The sequence below is a fragment of the Moschus berezovskii genome, chromosome 9, assembly GCF_049115385.1.
Source record: "Moschus berezovskii isolate FMDL1 chromosome 9, NW_MosBer_1.0, whole genome shotgun sequence".
NCBI classification, from domain to species: domain Eukaryota; kingdom Metazoa; phylum Chordata; class Mammalia; order Artiodactyla; family Moschidae; genus Moschus; species Moschus berezovskii.
The window spans coordinates 50,159,625-50,185,521 of NC_142468.1; the positions used below are offsets into that span (position 1 = coordinate 50,159,625).

The 25,897-nt window shown below is 37.3% G+C and overlaps 2 protein-coding genes across 7 annotated transcripts in view; one reads left to right on the plus strand and one right to left on the minus strand.

Moving 5' to 3' along the window:
* The window catches only part of TEX9 (testis expressed 9), a 169,943-nt gene extending 161,032 nt beyond the window's left edge, over window positions 1-8,911 (plus strand). For 5 of the 6 annotated variants that reach the window (XM_088839643.1, XM_088839641.1, XM_088839639.1 and 2 more), the window contains 2 exons: window positions 8,026-8,160; window positions 8,775-8,911. In XM_088839643.1, coding sequence (XP_088695769.1) covers window positions 8,026-8,160; window positions 8,775-8,849 — 210 coding nt within the window. In that variant the 3' untranslated portion in view covers window positions 8,850-8,911. Of the gene's footprint in view, window positions 1-8,025; window positions 8,176-8,774 lie in introns of those variants that run through there. The other variant, XM_088839640.1, reaches the window with a different exon arrangement.
* The window catches only part of MNS1 (meiosis specific nuclear structural 1), a 62,786-nt gene continuing 45,068 nt past the window's right edge, over window positions 8,180-25,897 (minus strand). Inside the window, exons 5-10 of the mRNA XM_055436280.2 lie at window positions 23,005-23,234; window positions 22,423-22,639; window positions 22,212-22,319; window positions 19,590-19,847; window positions 11,020-11,145; window positions 8,180-9,667 (exon numbers count right to left, since the gene is read on the minus strand). Coding sequence (XP_055292255.2) covers window positions 9,578-9,667; window positions 11,020-11,145; window positions 19,590-19,847; window positions 22,212-22,319; window positions 22,423-22,639; window positions 23,005-23,234 — 1,029 coding nt within the window. The 3' untranslated portion in view covers window positions 8,180-9,577. The remainder of the gene's footprint in view (window positions 9,668-11,019; window positions 11,146-19,589; window positions 19,848-22,211; window positions 22,320-22,422; window positions 22,640-23,004; window positions 23,235-25,897) is intronic.

A 25,897-nucleotide genomic window follows, 5' to 3' on the forward strand; every position in this document is an offset into this window, starting at 1 on the left:
TGGTATGTTGTGTCTCCATTTTTATTTGTTTGAAGATCATTTTTTTCTCTTTCTTTGTTCATCCATTGGTTGTTCAGGAGAGTCTTGATATTATCATTGAAGTGTCTCTTTATAAGTCTTTTATTCTTTTAAAAAATTGTTAAATGAACTTTAATTATAATAGTTTTAATTTATATAAAATTGTGTAATACAGAAAATTTCTAGAATCCAGTTTCTTATGAAATGAATATACACAATGCACTGGAAAAGACTCTGATGCTGGGAAAGGTTGGGGGCGGGAGGAGAACGGGACGACAGAGAATGAGATGGCTGGATGGCATTACCGACTCTGTGGACATGAGTTTGAGTGTACTCCGGGAGTTGGTGATGGACAGGGAGGCCTGGCATGCTGTGATTCATGGGGTCGTGGAGAGTCGGACATGACTGAGCGACTGAACTGAACTGAACTGATAGAACATTTTTACCATTAATGAATCAATGGTAACTAAATACCATACTTCATTCATATTTCCTTAGTCTCTTTGGTTCATTATTAAGAACTGAGTTGACGTGTAGAGTTCTTTATATATCCTAATTACAAAACTTTGTCAGATACGTGCTTTGCAAATATATTATCCCTTGGCTTTTATTTTTGTAACAAGTTTTTTTTTTTTGAAGAGCAACAGTATTTTGAATTTTTAATTACAGTTTTGTGTTCTATTTAAGAATTCTTTGCTAAACCTAAGAGGCCACTGAGATTTGCTCTTAGGTTTTCTTACAGAAGTTGCATAGCTTCATCTTTTGTGTTTTGTTGAGTTTTTGTGCATGATATAAGGGTCACGGTTCATTACTGGAACATGTGCAGGAATATTCTGTTGAGATTATCCTTTCACTATTGAATTGCCATGGCATCTTTGTTGAAAATTAGTTGCCCAGATGTGTGTGGATGGATATATTATTACTGGGATCACTATTCTGTTCCACTCATCTGTATGTCTGTCTTCATGTTAACAATGCATTGTCTTGATTATTACATCTTTATAATAAATCCGTAAATCATGTAATTTCTTTTAGTTACTGCTGACATCAGTATTGGCTTTTCTCTCCCTTTATTTGTAACTCCTTTGTATTTTGTTATAGGCAGCATACAGTTGAGTTTTCCTATTGTTTTAACTCAGTCTGACAATCTCTGACACTTTAATTAGGAGGCTTAGACCATTATATTTAATATGATTATTAATGATGGTTGTTTAACTATTAATTTTTATATTTTTCATTCACATACATTATTGCTCTTTCTTCCTCTTGTTTTTCTTTTTGAATATTTTTAATGATTTCATTTTATCTTACTGGCTTATTATCTCCACCTCTTTGTGTATATGTCCACTTATCAGATACACCTTTAACTTAGCGCTTTCTACCTTCAAGTAACATAGCGTTTTATGAATAAAGAAAGAAACTTTCAGCAGTATACTTCTCTCCTCCCCTTTTTGTTGTTGTTGTCATACATTTTATTTATATACAAATTTTACATAGTTGCTTTTTTGCTTTGAAGAGTTGATAAACTTTCTAAATTAAAAAAAAAACCTTTGTATTATAGTACACAGAAAATTTACCCTAATTTTTTAGTGTAGAATTCAGTAGTGTTACATATCAAACTCCAGAACTCCTTGTTCATCTTACAAAAACTGAAAACCTATGTCCATTAAAAAATAATTCCCCATCCCCTTCTCCGTGACCCCTGGCAACCACAATTCTACTTTCTATTATTTTGACTACTCTAGGTACCTAATGTAAGTGGAATTATACACTATTTGCCATTTTGTTACTGGCTTTTATCACTTAGCATAGTGTCCTCAAGGTTCATCCACATTGTAGCATGTTATCAGAATTGTATTCCTTTTGAGTAATATTCCATTGGATGTATGTAACAAGTTTCATTTATACATTTATTAAATAAAGCAACTTGGGTTGCTTCCACTTTTGGCTATTGTGAATAATGATGATATAAACTTGGGTGTACAGATATCTCTTAAAGACTCTGCTTTCAGTTATTTTGGATATTCACCTAAATGTGGAATTGCTGGATCATATAATTCTTTTAATTTCTTGAGGAACCACTGTACTAGTTTTCCATAGTGGCTGCACTGTTTTCCATCCGTACCAGCAGTGCACAAGAGTTCCTTTAGTGTCCTTGCCAATTTTTTGTGGTTTTTTTTTTCTATAGTGATCATCCTAACTTAATGTTTATTAAGTGGTATCTCATTGTGGTTTTGATTTGTATCTCCCTAAATATTACTGATGTTGACCACATTTTCATGTGCTCATTAGTCATTTGTAAATCTTTTCTGGAGAATTGTCTATTCAAGTCCTTTACCCATTTATTAAGTAATGGTGTTTTTATTATTGTGAAAGAGTTATTTCTGTATTTTCAATATTAACAGATATATAATCTTCAAATATTTTCTGTAGGGGCCTTTTTACTCCATTGATTGTTTCCTTTGAGGTAGTCAATTTCTTTTTTTTAACTTCTGTTTGCCTGTTCTTTTGTTTCATATCCAAGAATTTACAACCAAATCCAGTGTCATGAGCTGTTCCCCTACATTTTCTTCTAATAATTTACAGTTTTAGGGTATACATTTAGGTCTTGAGCAAATTTGAGTTAATTTTTGTATATTATATGAAATAGGGATACAGTTTCATTCTTACACATGGAGATATCTAGTTTTCCAGTTCAATTTGTTGAAGAGGCCATAATTTCCCAGTGACTAGATTTGACATCCTTGTTGAACATCATTAGACTTTATATGCAAGGGTTTATTTTAGGGCTCTCTATACATCCATATTACACTATCTTGATTACCATAGATTTGTAATAAAATTTGAAATCCAGAACTATGAGACTTTCAACTGTTGTTATTCATTGTCTATTTGTGTTCCGTTGAGATTCCATATAAATATTAGCATGACCTGTCTCTGTAAAAATGCCATTGGAGTTTTGATAAAGATCATACTGAATCTGTAGATCTCTTGGAGTAGTATTAATATCTTAATAATAGTAAGCCTTCCAATCTTTGACCACAGAATATCCTTCCATTCTTTTGCCTTTAACTATTTTCATCAGTTCTTTTTCTTTTTAATTTTAACTGGAGGCTAATTACTTTACAATATTGTGGTGGTTTTTGCTATACATTCACATGAATCAGCCATGGGTGTGCATGTGTTCCCCATCCTGAACCTCCCTCCCACCTCCCTCCCCATGCCATCCCTCAGGGTCATCCCAGTTCTTTGACATTTTCAGTGTAAAACTGTTTCACTTCCTTGGTTACTTTTATTCCTAAGTTAGTTGTTATTCAGTTGCTAACTCATGTCCGACTTTGCCACCCCATGATAGCACATCAAGCTCCTATTTCCTTCACTATCTCTTGGAGTTTGCTCAGATTCGTGTCCATTGAGTTGCTTGGTGCCATCCAAACATCTCATCCTCTGCTGCCCTGTTCTCTGTCTTCTGTCTTTTCCAGCACTGAGGTCTTATCCAATGAGTTGGCTCTTCACATTCAGTTCAGTTTAGTTCAGTCGCTCAGTCGTGTCCGACTCTTTGCGACTCTGTGAATCACAGCACGCCAGGCCTCCCTGTGCATCACCAACTCCCGGAGTTCACTCAAACTCATGTCCATCGAGTCGGTGATGCCATCCAGCCATTCTCTGTTGCTCCCTTCTCCTCCCGCCCCCCAATCCCTCCCAGCATCAGAGTCTTTTCCAGTGAGTCAACTCGTCTCATGAGGTGGCCAAAGTATTGGAGTTTCAGCTTTAGCATCAGTCCTTCCAATGAACACCCAAGACTGATCTCCTTTAGAATGGACTGGTTGGATCTCCTTGCAGTCCAAGGGACTCTCAAGAGTCTTCTCCAGCACCACAGTTCAAAAGCATCAATTCTTTGGAGATCAGCTTTCTTCACAGTCCAACTCTCACATCCATACATGACCACTGGAAAAACCATAGCCTTGACTAGACGGACCTTGGTTGGCAAAGTAATGTCTCTGCTTTTTAATATGCTATCTAGGTTGGTCATAACTTTCCTTCCAAGGAGTAAGTGTCTTTTAATTTCATGGCTGCAATCAGCATCCACAGTGATTTTGGAGCCCCAAAAAATAAAGTCTGACACTGTTTCCACTGCTTCCCCATCTGTTTCCCATGAAGTAATGGGACCAGATGCTATGATCTTTGTTTTCTGAATGTTGAGCTTCAAGCCAACCTTTTTACTCTTCCTCTTTCACTTTCATCAAGAGGCTTTTGAGTTCCTCTTCACTTTCTGCCATAAGGGTGGTGTCATCTGCATATCTGAGGTTATTGATATTTCATCCAGCAATCTTGATTCCAGCTTGTGCTTCTTCCAACCCAGCGTTCCTCATGTTGTACTCTGCATAGAAGTTAAATAAGCAGGATGACAATATACAACCTTGACGTACTCCTTTTCCTATTTGGAACCAGTCTGTTGTTCCATGTCCAGTTCTAACTGTTGCTTCCTGACTTGCATACAGGTTTCTCAAGAGGCAGGTCAGGTGGTCTGGTACTCCCATCCCTTTGTGGCCAAAGTATTAGAGCTTCAGCAACAGCCATTCCAGTGAACATTCAGGGTTGATTTCCTTTAGAACTGACTGGTTTGATCTCCCTGAAGTTCAGGGGACTCTCAAGTCTTCTCCAGCACCACAGTTCAAAACCATCAATTCTTCATTGTTCATCCTTCTTTATGGTTCAGCTCTCACATCTGTACATCATTACTGGAAAAATCATAGTTTTGACTATATGGACCTTTGTCAACAAAGTGATGCCTCTGCTTTTTAATGCCTATGTCTAGACTTGTCATAGCTTTCCTTCCAAGGAGCATCTTTTAATTTCATGGCTGCAGTCACTATCCATGAAGAACGCTGAGTGCCAAAGAATTGATGCTTTTGAACTGTGGTGCTAGAAAAGACTCTTTAGAGTCCCTTGGACTGCAGGGAGATCAAACCAGTCAATCCTAAAGGAAATCAACCCTGAATGTTGATTGGAATGACTGATGCTGAAGCTCCAATACTTTGGCCACCTGATGCAAAAAGCCGACTCACTGGAAAAGACCCTGATGCTGGGAAAGACTGAAGGCAAAAGGAGAAGGGGACAACAGAGGATGAGATGGTGAGAAGTTATCTCCGATTCAATGGACGTGAATCTGAGCACATTTGAGGAGACAGTGCAAGACAGAGGAGCCTGGCATGCTGCAGATGGACTCGACTTGGCCACTGAACAACAAAATAACTGTCCGCAGTGATTTTGGAGCCCAAGAAAATAAAATCTTTCACTGCTTCCACTTTTTCCCCTTCTATTTGCCATGAAGTGATGGAATCAGATGCTATGATCTTGATTTTTTGAATGTTGTTTCAAACCAGCTTTTTAATTCTCCTCTTTCCCCCTCATCAAGAGGCTCTAGTTCCTCTTCACTTTCCGCCATTTGAGTAGTATCATCTCCATATCTGAAGTTGTTGATATGTCTCCCAGCAGTCTTGATTCCAGCTTGTGATTCATCCAGCCTGGCATTCTGTATGATGTACTCTGTGTAGAAGTTAAATAAGCAGGGTGACAATATACAGCCTTGATGTACTCCTTTCCTAATTTGGAACCAGTCAGTTATTCTATGTCCAGTTCTAACTGCTGCTTCTTGACACACACACAGGTTTCTCAGGAGACAGGTAAGGTCTCTTGAATTTTTCAGTTCATTGTGATCCACAATGGCTTTCAGAGGCTTTTAGCATAGGCAATGAAACAGAAGTAGATGTTTTTCAGTACTTTACTCTTTTTGATGATATTATATTTGTAATTTTAAGAATATTCATTAGCAGTATATAGAAACACAACTGATTTTTTTGTGTGTGTTGATTCTGTATTCTGAAACTTTGCCAAGTTGATTTATCCTGACAGTTTCCTTGTGGAACCTGTAGGGTTTTCTAATACATACAAGATAATGTCATCTGTGAAAAGAGATAATCTTCCTTCTACTTTTCAATTTGGATGCCTTTTATTTTTATTCCTTAGCTGCTCTGACCAGAACCTGCAGAGTAGGTAAAAGTGAACATCCTTGTCCTGTCTGATCCTAAAGGGAAAGCTTTCAATCTTTTACCATTGAGTCTGTTGTTAGCTGTGGGCTTGTCATATATATTGCTTTTATTATGTTGAAGTAGAATCCTTCTCTTGCTTGTTTAGTTATTTTTAATCATGAAAGTGTGCTGAATCTTGCCACGGATCCCAAGGTGTCTCAGAGGTGGTGTTAGCCTGCTGGTGGGCAGGGCCAGTGTCTGGCGGTATGTGGGGGAATGGGGGGTGAGGGGGCAGGGGTCACAGGAGGGGAATATTGGTGGCTGGGCTGGATCCTGCCATAGCAGGCTTCAGGGGTCCTGGGCTGGTATCAGCCCGATGGTGGGTGGAGCTGGGTTCCAGGGTCTCTGTCTGCAAGGCCCTGGGGATCCCAGAGCTAGTGCCTGTGCACTCCTATGGGGCAGGGCTGTGTTCCAGAGTGGCTGAAGGCTCAGGGTCTTAAGGTAGCCTGCCTGCTAGTGATGGGTGGGGCTTTGTCCTGACTCAGCAAGTTGCTTGGCCTGAGGCTTCCCAGTACTGGGGCTGCCAGGCTGGTGGGTGGGGCCGTGTTCCAGTGCTAATAAACTAGAGGATGATTCTGAAGTGATGCTTCCCAGCATCGGTGTCCACATGATATAGCGGACTCCACAAATGGCTTCTGCCAATGCCTGTGTCCCAAGGATGAACTTCAATTGCCTCCTGGGTGATCTGCAGGTAGGTCTGACCCAGCTCCTTTGAAAAATTACTGCCTCTTCCCTGGGTCCTGCAGCATGGTGAGGTTTTACGTGTGCCCTTTAGGAGTTGAGTCTCTATTTCCCACACCTGTGTCCCCTGAAAGTAAGCCCCACTGATCTTCAAAGCCAAACACAGGGGCTTGTCTTCCCAGTACCAGACTCCCCAGGCCAGGGAGCCCAATGTGGGGCTTAGACCCATTGCTCAGAGAACCTGTGTAACTGTAATTATCCTCCCATTTGTGGATTTCTGTCTGAGGCTATGGGTCTTGACAGTACTGCACCTATGCTCCTTCTACATCTTGTTATGGTTCCTTTTTTATATCCTTAGTTGGAAAAGATCTTTTCTGTTAGATTCTGGTCTTTCTCATGAATAGCTGTAATTTTGGTGTGCCTGTGGAAGGAGGTGAGTCCAGGATCTTTCTACTCTGCCATCTGGGCAGCAAAATCTTAGCTACTCTCAAGTTTTAAAATAAAAACTCTACTAATATTTGTACTACGTTACTATTTCTGATGGTGTGTATGTAGATTCAGATTTCCTCCTGGTATCATTTCCCTTTTGCATGAAAGATGTCCTTTAACATTGTTTCCAAGTACAAGGCCTTCCTATGCTTAATGATTTCTACTAGTCTTAAAAGTTCACTGGTCCTTTTTCTCCATTATCCAAGGTGCTACAGAGCTCATCCAGTAGATTTTTACCACAATTACAAACTTGGTCTTCCTTGTCATAGGCAGTGGCTGAATTCTTTGCTCAGCTCTTTAAATCTCAGCTGTCTCTCATAGGTTCCTAGGAGTCATGTTATTTAGGTGTCTGCAAAGGATTTGAGGGATTTCCTACCTGGAAATTTCTACCATTGTGGCAGCACTGCTCTCCACTTCCTCAGCCCAGTATGACTGCTACTTTTTGCTTCGGGTTTATCCCTTGTGAACCATGAAATGAAAAGTGCTTTCAGAAGCCAGTTAAATGTGGATCTCAACCAGTATGCTTTCAAGGATCATAACCACCTCCAGTTTCTGCTTACTACTGATGACATCTCTGCTTTCAAATCTAAGCTACTTTGGCATTGTTGGAATTAGAACCAATTTGTTATTTTTTAAATGTTTTTTAAAATGGTAGAGGCGTGAGCATTGTTAAAAGTTTTTATTGTTGATATAATTTTTCCATTAAAATACTGTAAGGAATACATGGGATTTTTTCCTTTTGCAGGATATAGCAAATGAAGAACACAAAAAAATTGAAGCATTAAAATCAGAAAACAAGAAGCTAGAAAAACAAAAAGGAGAATTAATGATAGGATTTAAGAAACAGTTAAAATTAATTGATGTTTTAAAAAGGCAGAAGGTGAGTTTATCCTAAACAAAGTTAAAATAAATTGTGGATGTTATCTGGCTCTTTCTACTATGACATTTAGTATTTCTCCTTCAGGTATATTTTTTTATTGCCATACTTAGTCACAAAATGTTATCTATACATTGATGCAAGTAAATTAGAAATGTTTACTAGTTCTATTTCCATACAGTATGGATACTCCCTAACTAAAGAAAATACCAAATATAAAAAATAACTGTTATCTTAAAAAGGGATCAGTTTGCCTCTTGAAATCTTGAGAATGAAACTGATTCCAAACCACTTTTATTGTGTTCACAGAAGTTTACCTAGTGGTTTAGAGGATGTGAGTTCATGTTTTTGCTACTGTCACCTTTTGCAAAGATTAGGTATTACAATATTGATTTGTTCTCTAAACAGGTTGGTGCAATACCACCAGTGGGCAAGGTTTTTATCAGCTAATCACTGAATGTAATTATTATTTAAACCTGTTTATTGTAATTAGAATCATACATTCCTATAACAGAACTCATTTTGATAGTATTATACATACACTTTCACAAATTTCCTATTGTTCTGTGGTCTACTCTTAATACTAAATTAGACAATGTTGATTTCTTTAAACACAGATGCATATTGAAGCTGCCAAAATGCTGTCTTTCACTGAAGAGGAATTTATGAAGGCACTTGATTGGGGAAATTAATAAGTGATCTACTTCTAAACCTCTAGTGTGTGGTGGATATACTCAAAGTAAATTTAGACTTGGGGATATAAAATTGATACCTAATTATGAGAAATGTTTTATAAAATAAAGCAATAGAAATTTAACTTTTGATTCTCTTTCTTATGACCTAGCCCCTTTCAGCTGCATATGAATAGGAAATACTTTATGTTCTAGAGACTTAGCTTTAGTTTGTAATATTTGCCTGAGAGCAACTGTTTCTATGTTCTTATAACTGCATTAGGTAATAGAGCACTCTGAAATTGCCCACTCTGTACTTTTCTCCTCTCGTAATAGGAAAGTCTTCCCCGGCCAAATCAAGGAAGTGAAGTTCCTAGACACGAACATAGAAGTGGTATGAAGAGTTTAGTCTCCTGGGTTGTTTTGATAGATATGGGTATCTATATGTAACGGAAAAATTCAAGCTTTTTGGCCAACTCAGTATATGGAATATGGTATAGAATTCAGATCTTCAATTTTATCAGTACAAAAACAATAGTGATTGAAAGCAAACTTGCAGTTAAAAGTATTAATTTTTATCAGAAAACAAATGTTTTCTTACAACTAATTGTTTATAAATGATAAATTACAGAAATGTTTTAGAAAATCCAGACAATGGAGTCCTACTCACTGAACTCTAAAACAAAAGTTACACTGACACCTAGTGGTAACATACAAAAGAACCCAGGTTTTACCAAATCTTGATGGTATCACTTCTCACAAATTTCACTCCTTTTCTGATACGCTTTTCTAAACTCTTCACCAAGCATATCAATATCATCCTCATTTTTGAATACTCCCTACAAGAAAAATATTTTGTGGGTTACTTTGAATGCCAGAATATTTCAACATTTGTAAGACTAAGAGATACAGACATGATGTTTATAAAGTTATTTCTAATATAATGAAATTAATTAGTAAAAATTTTTTTCTGTAATTATGACTTAATATACATATATACTGAATATTCTTAGACTGACCTGATGTCCTGTTAGAACTTGTCATAGGAATCTGGACTCTTCTGCTTTACTACTACAAGTACTACTATTCTGATGGACTGAACAGGAATCAATTTAATCCACACTGTACCCTCCTACCCTTGTTTTAAAACAGCCCTGCAGTATATGAGGGAGGAAATGAGCTCTGCCAGATTTATGCATGGGACTGGCTCTTGCATCAGTTCTGTCTCTAGTCAGCTAACTTCAATTTTTCAGGAAAGAATCCAGGTGTAGAGTTAAGTGAACTAATCTTAATCCTTTTAAAACAAAATTAAACTTAAATATTTACTTATCTACAGAATCCAAAGAATAATTTAGGTCATTTGGAGCCACTAGGATCTAAAGGATAAAATCATTTTAGGTTATCAGGTTCTCCCATTTCCACAGTTATTTTGCTACACAAATATCTAAACCCTAAGACTTGCTCAGAATTTATAGTCTAGTTTATTTATCAATTCCATATGGCTTCTGTCATTAATATATCATTTTGTATTCATTCTAACCAATTAGATTATCAGGTCCTATGGACAGGTAATGATTACTCATTTCTTTCTCCTTCCTTTTGCACTATACAAAATATACACTTGATTCTTTTGATTGAATAAAGTATCAAATGGCATAATTTCTGTATCTGAAGGGTAGAAATGTTATTTACTTTAGTTCATATGTTTATGTGGCCTCTGAAACTCAAGTTGTTATTTTTATAGTCATAAGGTATTTCAGATAGCAAGTCTTCATGTATATACTCTGGAAGTAATATTCTTTTTAGAATAAGGGTTACCTAGTTATAATGTAACCTCCTGTTATAGAGCAGATCTCAGACTCAGTTCAAGCTTGTATCTATTACTACTGTTACAGATTACAAGGCTGTCCTGTATATCACCTGCTTTAGTGTCCAGCATATCACATTTGCTTTAGTTTTAAACCTCTTACACTGGAGAACAGAATCTCTTAAAATTTAAATACAGAAATTCCAGCTGAAATTTAATAGAAAGTGCCAAGACCAACTCTCTCATTTTGCAGATGTTCAATTACTAACTCATGTAACATTGCTGCTTTGTAACAGCAAGAAGTGAGTGAAACTCAGGCCCTCTGAAATCCTAACACCATGTCTTCCCCCCACTCTTAGAGGCTATGAATTAAATCTCACTTACTTTAGGGAGATATCCTAGTAGTTTTGTAGCATGTTCTTTGAGAAGTTTCAGTCTTTCTTCTTCAACAATTGCATTTATACATCCTTGTCTTCTTTGCTGCCACTGCCATTCCTCCAGTTCACGTTGCTAGAAATGTAAATAGAACTTAGTCATAAAACACATTAATCTTTTAAGAATGTGGCAAACAAAACTATTCTTGCAGTAAATTGAGATAAAACTGATAGATAATATATCTTTTATATTATTATGTATATAATATATATATTACTGTCATTCTTCCTTTAAAGTTACAAGGAAAATAGTTATGACTGATGTTAGGGAGGCAAGTACATATTTTCAGGACAAGTCATCTTCATTGCCAAGGAAAAAAGGTTCAAAGAAGTGATTTCCCAATTAACTCAACAAATATTTATTGAGTGCTTACCATACCCCAGGTGCTGAAGGCAGCTTACAATGTAAGACAAAAACAAAAGGTAGATAAAACAACAGGGATAGCTGAAAGATAAGTACTGCCATATATATTAGTTTCTTAAAGCCTGTGTGAGGTACAAGAGCAGCAGCAAGTGTTCAGCAAAAGAACCAGTTATTTCTCAGGGAAATGTTCGATTGATAAGCACACCAAACTTCTGAGCCATGAAAATATGGAAGAGATGACTAGCTTTAACTCATTTAAGGGCTTAAAAGAACTTTTACAGAAATACATCCAAATAATGCTTTTAAATGGGAAAGGATGCTAAAGGCAGGCCACTGAAATAATGATGAATTTCTGCCAAGAATTACTTTAGTTAAAATAGTATTAATGGTTCAACTTTTCTTTTAAATAATCAGTTTAAGTCATATAAACTAGAAAGCAGGATGTCTGTCTTTTCTGTTACAATGAGAGGTAAGCTGCTTCTATATCACCTAATCTTTCATTATTGGATAAAAACAAAGAAGAATGCTAGGACACAACCATATCCAGTGCCAGTTAAACTTGGCATTGGTTCTTTGTCTACTGTCATGTCAGATGAATTACAGAATTAGAAATATCACTGACAGCTTAATTGAAAAGATATTTAACCCATGTTGCTACTGAATCAGAGGGTAGAATTGCTCTTAAATATTTTATCTCTAAGATGAAACAGGGTAACAGAATCTGCTATAGAATCACTATATCTGAATTTTTTTAGACTGCATTTCTAAGGCTAAAGGGTCAGATGTGGTCACAGGACTAGGTTTTTGCCAAGGGAATAAGCAAAAGTGTTGTATAGAAGTTTCCAGGAATCAGTCTTACATCTTTTGTCCCTTCTGCACATCTTACATCTGCTGCTTGAAACATGGCTATGAGGTTGAAGAGCCAATTTAAACCATGAAGATGAGGGCTATACCCTACAGGGGCCATAACAAAACCCAGAAGGAGCCTGAGTTCCTGAAGACTATGAATAAAACTTTAGTTTCTAGACTTCCATGCGAGGGAATAGTAAACTATCTCTTAAGCTGCTATTAACTTGAGGTTCTACTTGTAGACAAACATCATCCTAACTGATCTATTCCTTCTAACAGGGGGGTGTAAGAAAGTTATCTAATGTTGTGAGGAAAGCTCATTTGTTAGATTTTTGTCCAGTTGTGTGCATGGTCTCTAATCTGGGTTTTCTTCTTAGATAGACCACATTAACTATTTACCATAAAAAAGTCTTTTTATAGTAAATTAGGGTAAATATTTTAGAAAGATATGAAACCAATTTGTCTATGAGGGCAAATTCTGAATAGCTCTGGTGGTAGAAAATATCTCCTGGGGAGTTTCAGATTTTGTCTGACTATGGATTTATTTTAGAGGTAGACAGATAGCTATTTAGGACTATCTATGAAATCTATCAATAACCTCAGATATGCAGATGACACCACCCTTATGGCAGAAAGTGAAGAGGAACTAAAGAGCCTCTTGATGAAAGTGAAAGAGGAGAGTGAAAGGTTGGCTTGAAGCTCAACATTCAGAAAACAAAGATCATGGCATCTGGTCCCATCACTTCATGGGAAATGGATGGAAAAACAGTGGAAACAGTGTCAGACTTTATTTTTTGGGGCTCCAAAATCACTGTGGATGCTGACTGCAGCCATGAAATTAAAAGACGCTGACTCCTTGGAAGGAAAGTTATGACCAACCTAGATAGCATATTAAAAAGCAGAGAGATTACTTTGCCAACAAAGGTCTGTCTAGTCAAGGCTATGGTTTTTCCCGTGGTCATGTATGGATGTGAGAGTTGGACTGTGAAGAAAGCTGAGCACCGAAGAAATGATGCTTTTGAACTGTGGTGCTGGAGAAGACTCTTGAGAGTCCCTTGGACTGCAAGGAGATCCAACCAGTCCATCCTAAAGGAGATCAGTCCTGGGTGTTCATTGGAAGGACTGATGCTAAAGCTGAAACTCCAATACTTTGGCCACCTCATGTGACGAGTTGACTCACTGGAAAAGACTCTGATGCTAGGAAAGGTTGAGGGTGGGAGGAGAAGGGGACGACAGAGAATGAGATGGCTGGATGGCATCACCAACTCTGTGGACATGAGTTTGAGTGTACTCCGGGAGTTGGTGATGGACAGGGAGGCCTGGCGTGCTGTGATTCATGGGGTCGCAGAGAGTCGGACACGACTGAGCGACTGAACTGAACTGATGAAATCTTAAAAAAAAAAAAAAAAAGAGCATGCCTTACAGGATTGTATAATAAAATGGATTCATGATTCTATGAATATGAAACTCTATCCTTTCCCTTAGGCCAAGACAGAAATGTAAGCCAGTCTCACTGATATCAATACTTAAAACTAACCCCATAGCTTCATTTTGGGAACATACACAATTTTTTCAAAATTAAGATATAAATTTCTTAGAAAAGTATCTATGGCTTAGGTAATATTTTCATATTTCTTCCCTTTATAGCTGTCTTGATAACTTTCCAAGGAGTTTTCTGATTAGCTCTGTAAGCCATGAGATAGGACAGTCACTGGTTCTGCCTCTTTCTAGGCAAGGAGTATTCAAAGCTTTCTGTTCAATTTCAGAAGCTTTTAAATTTTCAGATCACTTTGCTCTGACACTGATAATCACCCTTATTGATTCAACAAACATTTACTATTTACTGCTTGCCAGGAAAAATGCTAGGTGCTTTTTTAAATTTCCCTTAAAGGTTACAAAGATATAGAATTGAGGTTTTTATCCATTAGGAATCCACTTAGTTAAGCAGGAGGAGGACATTAATTATTTTTACTTCATGCTAACTGGTAGCAGATGGACTAGAATCACAAGGAGACAGGTTAGAAGACAATTTCAGTAGTCCACAGAATGATAATAAATGTCTAAATTATGAAGAGAAATGGATTTAATAAGAGTTATGGTAGAACTGGAATCAATAGGATTTGATGGCTAAAAATTATTAGGTAAGAAATGGGAAGAATCCAGAATGATTCCAAGGTAACAGCATATTCAGTCAGTCACCCACCCGCCTGTCTTTAACCAAGATTCAGGCTACAGAAATTGGAAAACGTTTGTCTGTCTGCTACTTTCTTTTGGAAACCTTAATTCTAAGGCGCCATAAGATTTCCAACTATGTCCTTTTCAGCATCTGGAGATACGACAACACAACTAAGACATGAGTTGATCAAGCATACAGGAGAGCCAAAAATTGTACCTCAAGTCTCCCAACACTTCACGCAGCCAGCGAAAAAGACAGGGCTGATCACGCTCCGCTTTCTGTGACATCCAGATGTTATGTTTCTGACCACTTCGTGGTCTTGTCAATTTTTTTCTACCACTTCTACCTCCTGTGTTCTCCAAGTCTCAGTCACTGGCCCTCTCAATTGCTTCTCATAATATATTATTTGGAAGAATCATCTTAGTTTGAAACTGTGGGTTACTTAATGCAGAAATGCTTTTCTAAGAAAAGTTGACCTAAGTTTTCTTCTGTTCAATTGCCTTCAAGAATTTCAACTTGCATTTCTAACTAAATATGACTAAAACTGAAGTCAGTCCATCTTTTTGCTCCAATTCAAAACATAACAGCACTTGTATTCCTGAGTTTCTCATATTTGAAACCTTGAGAATTATTTTGATACCTTCCTCCACTCTACCCTATATGGTCCAAGAAAAAAAATTATACAAGTCTCATCTATTCTTCCTTTAAAAAAATTTAAACTCGTCCCTTTCTCCTTCCACTCCTCTGTCAACCTACTCCAGGCCATCATCACTTCAACTCGTAAGTTACTGCTTTCACCTATTTCTTAAATTAATTATTTTAATTGGAGACTAATTACTTTACAGTATTGTGGTGGTTTCTGCCATATGTTGACATGAATCAGTCACAGGTGTATATGTGTCCCCCACCCCGAACCCCCTCCCACCTCCGTCACCATCCCATCCCTTTGGGTTGTCCCAATGCATCAACTTTAAATGCCCTGTTTCGTGCATTGAACTTGCACTGGTCATGTTTCACATATGGTAATATACATGTTTCAGTGCTAGTCTCTCAAATCATCCCACTCGTGCCTTCTGCCACAGAGTCCAAAAGTCTGTTCTTTATATCTGTGTTTCTTTTGCTGTCCTGCATATAGGGTCGTTGTTCCCATCTTTCTAAATTCCATATATATGCGTTAATATACTATATTGGTGTTTTTCTTTCTGACTTACTTCACTCTGTATAATAGGCTCCAGTTTCATCTACCTCATTAGAACTGATTCAAATGCGTTCGTTTTAATAGCTGAGTAATATTCCACTGTGTACATGGGCCCTTTCTCCTCTTGTTAAAGAGCATATTACAATAACCAGTTTCTACTGTATCATGCCCAAACACCTCAGCCTATCATTCAGGTTTCTCCATGTGGTAATTCCATAAGCTGCCAACTAAGAATAGCCTTCCTGCCTTCTTTTATTCATTTTTTATGTATTTCTAGATAAATCCACATAAATGAAGTTGCTCCGCTGTGTCCAACTCTTTGCGACCCCATGGACTGTAGCCCACCAGGCTTCTCCATCCATGGAATTTTCCAGGCATGAGTACTGGAGTAGGTTGCCATTTCCTTCTCCAGGGGAATCTTCCCAACCCAGGGATTGAACCCGGGTCTCCCGTACTGCAGGCAGACGCTTTACCATCTGAGCCACCAGGGAATCCCATAGTTCTGCCATAAATGTATTGCACTATTATTATATCACACTATCACTTCTACAAATGTTTACATTTAAGAAACTTATTCTTAGTACAGTAGTATATATAATCAAGTCTTTGGGGTATCTAGACCTTATTTTCTTCTGCTAGATTAAAAGCTACCAGAATGAGCTTTATTTATTTTGGTTCCCTCAGCAGAATGCCTAGCAAATGAGTATCTACTGATTATAAGAGTATTTGGGGGTTTCTTTTTGTCCGCCATTCAGGAAAATCATTATGGTATTAATATATTAATCCCAGCTCTGCCACTTAACTTGCTATGACACCTTCAGCAACATATATCATCTCTCAAGATTCAGTTCCAAATCTTTAAAATGGGGGTAGTAACAGTACCTAACTCACAGGGTTGAAAGTTAAAAGTTAATGACTTGCTTGTAATGAATATAGAATAGTGAATGACATAAGAAAACAGTAAATGTTAGTTATTATTACTCCATTTCTATCACTACTTAAAAATATTTACCACATGCTTTATCAGTACTTTTCATATTTAGAGCTCTTTATCTTTCCAAAGCACTTACACATTATCTTACTTACTTCAGTTTTATGGATGAAACATAGACATTTCAATGTGTCCAAGTCACAAACCTAGTTTCCTCACCAACTCTTAAATACACAAATACACATTTCCAACTAAGAAATTTTCCCCTGGGCCTCAAAATCTATGTGGACAAAATGGAATTGTATATCTACCCCCTCAAAATCTGTTTTTCTTCATACATCTTCGTACATACATCACCACTCACTCACTGAATATGGAAGTGTGTAACAGCATTACTTATTAGTAGTAGCCTAATCCTCTCAACTCTTCAGATCTAATTGGTCACCGAGACCCATCAATTCTAATTTCCTATCACTTCACAGATGGATTCCTTCTCTATTCACAAGGGTTTTCATCACCTCTCTCTGGGATAATTGTAGTAACTTCCTGAAGAACTATGGATGGAGGTTTGTAACACTGTACAGGAGGTGGGTGACCAAAACCATCCACAAGAAAAGGAAACAAGGCAAAAATGGTTATCTGAGGAAGCCTTACAATAGCTGAGAAAAGAAGTGAAAGGCAAAGGAAAAGAAAGATATACCCATCTGAAGGCAGAGTTCCAAAGACTAGCAAAGAGAGATAAGAAAATCTTCTTAAGTGAACAATGCAAAGAAATAGAGGAAAACAACAGAATGGGAAAGAGTAGAGATCGCTTCAAGAAAATCAGAGATACCAAGGGAGCATTTCATGCTAAGACAGGCTCAATAAAGGACAGAAATAGTATGGACCTAACAGAAGCAGAAGATATTAAGAAGAGGTGGCAAGAATACACAGAAGAAGTATACAAAAAAGATCTTCATGACCCTGATAACCATGATGGTGTGATCACTGACCTAGAGCCAGACATCCTGGAATGTGAAGTCAAGTGGGCCTTAGGAAGCATCACTACCAACAAAGCTAGTGGAGGTGATGGAATTCCTGTTGAGCTATTTCAAATCCTAAAAGATGATGCTGTGAAAGTGCTGCACTCAATATGCCAGCAAATTTGGAAAACTCAGCAGTGGCCATAGGACTGGGAAAGATCAGTTTTCATTCCAATCCCAGTGTTCAAAGAATGTTCAAACTACTGCACAACTGCATTCATTTCACATGCTAGCAAGGTAATGCTCAAAATCCTTCAAGCCAGGCTTCAACAGTATGTGAACCGAGAACTTCCAGATGTACAAGGCAGATTTAGAAAAGGCAGAGGAACCAGAAATCAAACTGCCAAAATCCACTGGATCATAGAAAAGCAAGAGAGTTCCAGAAAAAATCTGCTTCATTGACTACATTAAAGCCTTTGACTGTGTGCATCATAACAAACTGTGGAAAATTCTTCAAGAGATGGGAATACCAGACCACCTGACCTGCCTCCTGAGAAATCTGTATGCAGGTCAAGAAGCAACAGTTAGAACTGGATATGAAACAATGAACTGGTTCAAAATTGGGAAAGGAGACATCAGGCTGTATATTGTCACCCTGCTTATTTAACTTCTGTGCAGAGTACATCGTGCTAAATGCTGGGCTGGATGAAGCACAAGCTGGAACCAGGATTTCCAGGACAAATATCAATAACCTCAGATATGCAGGTGACACCACCCTAATGGCAGAAAGTGAAGAGGAACTAAAGAGCCTCTTGATGAAAGTGAAAGAGGAGAGTGAAAAGCTGGCTTAAAATTCAACATTCAAAAAACAAAGATCACAGTATCTGGTCCCATCACTTCATGGCAATTAGATGGGGAAACAATGGAAACAGTGACAGACTATTTTTTTAGGCTCCAAAATCCCTGTAGTGACTGCAGCCATGAAACTAAAAGATGCTTGCTCCTTGGAAGAAAAGCTATGAGAAACCTAGACAGCATATTAAAAAGCAGAGACATCATTTTGCTGATAATGATATGTATATTCAAACCTATGGATTTTTCCAGTAGTCATGTACAGATGTGAGGGTTGGACTATAAAGAAGGCTGAGCACCAAAGAACTGATGCTTTCAAACTGTGTTGCTGGAGAAGACTCTTGAGAATCCCTAGGACAGCAAGGAGATCAAACAAGTCAATCCTAAAGGAAAATCAACCCTGAGTATTCACTGGAAGGACTGGTGCTAAAGCTGAAGCTCCAAACTTTGGTCACCTGATGTGAAGAATCTACTCACTGGAAAAGACCCTGATGCTGGGAAAGACTGAGGGCAGGAGGAGAGGGCGACAGAGGATGAGATGTTGGATGACATCATCGACTCAACGGACATGAGTCTGAGCCAACTCCAGGAAACAGTGAAAGACAGGGTAGCCTGGCGTGCTGCAGTCTGTGGGGTCGCAAAGAGTCAGACATGACTGAACAACTAAACAAAAACAACTGATCTTCCTGTCTCCAGTCTTACTCCCCTCATATCTGTCCTCAACACTGCTACCTGAATCATCTTTCCAAGTGCAGATCTTATCATGCAGCTCAATTCTTCAGTGGATCCCCACCGAATAAAATCCACCTTTAAAACAGCAGCCAAGACATTCATGATCAGTCTCCTCTCTGCCATACAACATGTCCATTCTGTATAATTATCATCAATGCATTTGACATATCTTTATAATGATTGTTTTTATGTATTTTTCTTAACCAACACTAAACGCTCATAGATGACATGGAGTTAGTCATATTTATGTTCTCAACACCAACCAATGTCTAACACATAGCATCAATAAATATGTTCTAGATTCATTCATTAACGAGTAGTCAGAAAATGTGTATATCATATGATTAGTGAATGGATATCCAACATCTGGCACATAAACAGTTTTCAGTTATTTAGTGACTAAATAAATTAGCCAGTTGTTATTCAATGAAAAAATTTTTTTAAAGTTTTCCTTACTTTGTCTGCAAGGAACTGGTTGCGGCGCTCTTCTATAAGTTTTTCCACAGCCCTCTTATGTTCTAGTTGCTTCATTCTTTGCTTCTGAGCATTCATTAATTCTATTCGATCATCCTCAGCAAATTTCGCCAGCATAGCTTTTCTAAATGTCTCCTCTTCCTCTTTTGCAGCCTGAAGTACTAATTCCTTCAAGGCCATTTGGTCCATAAAATCTTGCTTCAACTCCTTTTGCTTTCTCAATTTCTCTTCTGCTTCTTCCTAATTAACAATACATATAAAAGTTAATTTAACAATTAACCTGTAAAAGTTAATTCAGTAATTGTTTCTTTACAGTAGATTTATAAAGATAGGGTCAGATACAGTTTGATTAAGCTTAATGTTATAATAAGAAATAAAACTGAAAACTTAAGCCTTTTCAAGGTAACATTTTGCCCCATCCTTTAAAAACTAATAAAGTATATGTTACCTTTGGATTGCTCATTATTTAAATTTTAACGAATATATATTTACCATCTTGTTTCTGTATTCAGAATTAACACATTAACTTTGAAAAGAGCTGTATAAAAATTTGTATATGTGAGTTGAAAACAAAGATCATGGCATCTGGTCCCATCACTTCATGGGAAATAGATGGAGAAACAGTGGAAACAGTGTCAGACTTTATTTTTGGGGGCTCCAAAATCACTGTGGATGCTGACTGCAGCCATGAAATTAAATGACGCTTACTCCTTGGAAGGAAAGTTATGACCAACCTAGACAGCATATTAAAAAGCAGAGACATTAGTTTGCCAACAAAGGTCCGTCTAGTCAAGGCTATGGTTTTTCTTGTGGTCATGTATGGATGTGAGAGTTGGACTGTGAAGAAAGCTGACTGCCGAAGAATTGATGCTTTTGAACTGTGGTGCTGGAGAAGACTCTTGAGAGTCCCTTGGACTGCAAGGAGATCCAACCAGTCCATTCTAAAGGAGATCGGTTCTGGGTGTTCATTGGAAGGACTGATGCTAAAGCTGAAACTCCAATACTTTGGCCACCTCATGCAAAGAGTTGACTCACTGGAAAAGACTCTGATGCTGGGGGGGGGACTGTGTAAACAGTAGATTTTCCTACTGAAAAATATCCAAATATAGGTGGACTGACACAACTCAAACCTGTGTTGTTCAAGGGGAAATTGTAAATGAAGAGTCATACCATGTTCATGGACTGTAAGACTCAATATAGTGACCATGTCAATCTTCCCCAAATTGATATTCAGATTTAATTCCTATCAAACTCCCCAAAGACTATTTGTAGATAGAGTTAAGATCAGGATTACTCTAAACTTTATATGGAAAGGCAGAGGAATTAGAATAACTAAAACAATCTTGAAGACTTTATATAGCTACAGTAATTAAAACTGTGTGATACCCCTGAAGGGATAGACACATAAATCAACAGACAAAACAGAGATCCCAGGAATATATGCAAAAATGTGCTCAGCTTTGTTTAAAATGTGTTTTAAACAAAGTAGCAAAAGCAACTGGGTATAAGAGAAAAAACCTTTCAACAAATAGTTGTAACTAGACCAACTGGACACAGAGAAGCAAAAACAGAAACTGACCTAAGTCTCATAACCTATAAACAAAAATTAACTGAAGAGGAAATCATTTAAGGAAAAGAAAAAAAGAAATTCTTCAAGTTTTAGGCAAAGATGTCCTAGAACTGATATGAAAGTTAGTTCATAAAAACAGAAATTGCTAAGTTAGACTTCACAGAAATTGAAAACATTTGCTTTGGAAAAGACCCCATTAAGAGGATGAAAAGACAACCTATAGACTAGGAGAAAATATTTGTAAACCACACACCTGACAAAGAACTAGAATACATAAAGAACTCTCAAGATCCTACAATAAATTAACAAAAAACACCCAATTAGAAAATTGACAAATTGTCATAACTTGAGGTCAAATTGTTCAATGCTATATCCCATGGTTTTATGACTAGTTATTTTATATATTAATGAGAAGGAGTATTGAAATATTCAAATATAATTATGGATTTATCTTTCTCCTCTCAGTTTTTTCAGTTTTGCTACATGTATTGTAGTTGAAGTTTTATTTAGGTTCACACACTTCTAGGGTATTACATCCTCTAGATGAATTTAGCCTATTATCATCATGATTTCTACCCTAACATGCTCTTGATTGGTGTTTGTCTGTATATCTTTCTCCATCCTTTTGCTTTTAAACCATATGTGTCTTCATATTTAAATTATGTTTCTTATAGACAACACAGTTGCATCATGCTTTTTGATGCATTTTTTTATGTTGTATGGGTCTAGCTTTTTTATCCAGCCTGAAAATCTCTTTTTTAATTGTAGCACTTATACCATTTTCATGTAATGTAACTATCAATATGGTTGGATTTAAATCTGTTATCTTTCTATTGCTTCATCTCAAAATAATACTCTTCTCTATGTTAACCTGGAGAAGGAAATGGTGACCCACTCTAGTATTCTTGCCTGGAGAATTCCATGGACAGAGGAACTTGCTGGGCTGCAGTCAACGGAGTCAAAGAGTCAACATGACAGCAACTAAAGCTTTCACTTTCACTATGTTAATTATTCCTTTAATTTCCAAAACTTACTTCTAGTTTCTTCTTATGTATTTCTTCTTGTTCTTCCTGGTATAATTCCTGTCGCACTTGTTCTAAATCTTCACGTTGCCGCAGCATTTCTTCCAACCTCTGAGTCAGCTATTAAAAAAACACACACACACACATAAAAATATGTATAGGAATCAAATTCTATGACAAATATTTAAGAATTTCTCCAGTGTTAAAACAATTATTTTAGTACCATATTTTGAAGCTGGAGTCTTTTTTCTTCACTTTCTTGAACTTTTGCCATTCGATCTTCTTCTCTTTGTTGCTGCAACTTGGCAAACTCTATTATTTTTCTATTTTCTTCTTCCATCTCCTCCCGTTTCTTTTTTCTCCAAAGAGCCTGCTCTTTCTGAAACTCTTCTATATACCTTCGAGTCGTATTCATTTTCTCTAACCTTTGCTGTCTTTCCCTAAAAAGTAATAGTGAGTGCAGTTCTATAGTAACAGAAATAATAATAAAAAAATAAAAAACCATGAGTGTCACTACCTTTAGCTGTCTACCAAGGAAACTGAACAGAAAACAAGTTCTCCTGATATGCGTTAAGGAAAAAAAAGGTTTAGTCACTGTTACTTAATAAGTATCTCTTAATTATCAATTAATTGTTATACTAACAAAGATAAATAAGACTTGGTCTCAGTTTAGGTCATAACATTTACTGAGGACTTACTGTGTATCAGGAACTTCTTAGGTGGTTTATTCTTCATGACTAGCCTGAGATAAATCTAACAAATATTTAAGCACATTTAAGCATGTAAGAAGTTGGGGCAAACTTACAATTGATCTTCTTCATAGATTTTCCTAACAATTTCATCAATCATGAGTTTCTCTTTCAGCAATTGCTCATAAGCTTCCTGCTTTTTCTTCTCTTGTTCTTCAAGTTGTTTCTCTAAGTCATGATTGTACTGTGCTTTTACTTTGTTTCGTTTGTCCTCTGCAGCATTCTCTTCCTTTATTAACCTCTCATGCTCTTCCATCATAGTTCTGGCTATTTCAGCATCACGTTTCTGTTATTAAAACAAAAATCATCTTACAAAAATCATCTTTGCATTATCAAATGTGAACAAAATATGACAATACTTTTAGCACATGGAGCTGAATACTATAAGGCATATTTCCTAAAATATTTTCATCTGTGTAGATAAAAAGCAAAGGTAAGTCACTGTCACCTGAGGGGTTTGAATGAAAAGCAAATGAATGAAAAGAGGGGTTTGAATGAAAAGCAAACCTTAAAGAGGCTTTCCTATTTCTTCAAGTAGCTCTCTCTGGGCAATAAGGAGAATAACTCCACACCAATAAGTAAAATTAGAAGTGCTTAATTAATAATTATGTTAATTTCCAGAGCAATAGTCATCTTCCTCATCTATTTAAAAGTTGTTGTAGGTAATTTTCACATATTTTAGCTCCACTGGGTACTGGCTGCTATTTAGAGTAAGGATGGTGCTATCTTTTTTATACCTGTCTGCTATTAAATAGCTCTGAGCAACTCAAGTTCTCTTAGCCTAAATTTTCTTTGCTGCTAGTGACCTTTGAAATCTCCCCTTTCTCATTTATTAAAGGCCCTTTGAAATAACTTTAACTTAAAAAACGGGTCACGTACATCACTGTGTCTATTCTCTGAGGTTTCAATTCACTCTTCAAGACCATTCCTTCTGAATGAGATACAATCCTACATCTTGAATGGGTTACCCTGATTTTTCTGAGCATTTTGAAATCATTTAACAAAATGTTTTAGCGTAAATACACTGGGGCAGTTTAAAAAGTTATACTTTACCATTGTGATCACATCCCAAATACTAGAATGGTTAGGAGCATCAAACACAAAATAAGAAACAGATGAAAATATGAAGGTGAACAGTGGCTATGACCAAAGGATCCACAAACAATAAATGCTGAAGAGGGTGGAGAGAGAAAGGAACTTTGCTCACTGTTGGTGGGAATGTAAACTGGCGCTGCCACTATGGAGAACAGTACGGAGGTTCCTTAAAAAACTAAAAAGGAGCTACCATATGACCTTGCAATCACACTCCTGGGCACACTGCAGGAGAAAAACATGATCCAAAAAGATACATGCACCCCAATGTTCATTGAAGCACTACTTACAACAGCCAAGACATAGAGGCAACCTAAATGTCCACCGACAGAAGAATGGATAAAGATGTGGGACATGTATACAATGGAGTATTACTCAGCCATTAAAAAGAATGAAATAATGCTATTTGCAGCAACATGGATGGACCTAGACAGTGTCATACTGCGTGAAATAAGTTGAACAGAGAAGGAAAAACATAATATGACATTCCTTATACGTGGAATCTAAAAAGAAAAATTATAAGTGAACTTACTAAACAGAAAAAGACTCACAGACTTAGATAATGAGTCTATGGTTGCAGCAGTGGATAGGATAGTTGGGGAGTTTGGGGTGGACATGTTCACACTACCATATTTAAAATGGATAACCAACAAGGACCTACTGTATAGCACAAGGAACTCTGCTCAATGTTATGTGGCAGCCTAGACGGGAGGGGAGTCTGGGAGAGAATGGATACATGTGTATGCATGGCTGAGTACCTTCACTTTTCACTTGAAACTATCACATTTGTTAACTGGCTAAACCTCATACCAAATAAAACGTTTAAAAGAACAAAATATAAAGGCTAATCCTAACGCTAATTAAAAGACACTTAGTTCCAAAGAACAGCAAGGAGAGCTAAGAAAGCCTTCCTCAGCAATCAATGCAAAGAAGTAAGAGGAAAACAATAGAATGGGAAAGACTAGAGATCTCTTCAAGAAAATTAGAGATACCAAGGGAACATTTCATGCAAAGATGGGCTCAATAAAGGACAGAAATAGTAGGGACCTAACAGAAGCAGAAGATATTAAGAAGAGGTGGCAAGAATACACAGAAGAACTGTACAAAAAAGATCTTCGCGACCCAGATAATCACGATGGTATGATCACTCACCAAGAGCCAGACATCCTGGAATGTGAAGTCAAGTGGGCCTTAGGAAGCATCACTACGAATAAAGCTAGTGGAGGTGGTGGAATTCCACTTGCGCTATCTAAAATTCTGAAAGATGATGCTGTGAAAGTGCTGCACACAATATGCCAACAAATTTGGAAAATTCAGCAGTAGCCACAGGACTGGAAAAGGTCAGTTTTCATTCCAATCCCAAAGAAAGGCAATGACAAAGACTGCTCAAACTACCGCACAATTGCACTCATCTTACATGCTAGTAAAGTAATGCTTAAAATTCTCCAAGCCAGGCTTCAGCAATACATGAACCATGAACTTCCAGATGTTCAAGCTGCTTTTAGAAAAGGCAGAGGATGGAACCAAAGATCAAATTTTGAACATCTGCTGGATCATAAAAAAAAGCAAGAGAGTTCCAGAAAAAACATCTATTTCTGCTTTATTGACTATGCCATAGCCTTTGACTGTGTGGATCACAATAAACTGTGGAAGATTCTGAAAGAGATGGGAATACCAGACCACCTGACCTGCCTCTTGAGAAACCTGTACGCAGGTCAGGAAGCAACAGTTAGAACTGGACATGGAACAATAGACTGGTTCCAAATAGGAAATGGAGTACGTCAAGGCTGTATATTGTCACCCTGCTTATTTAACTTATACGCAGGGTACATCACGAGAAATGCTGGGCTGGAGGAA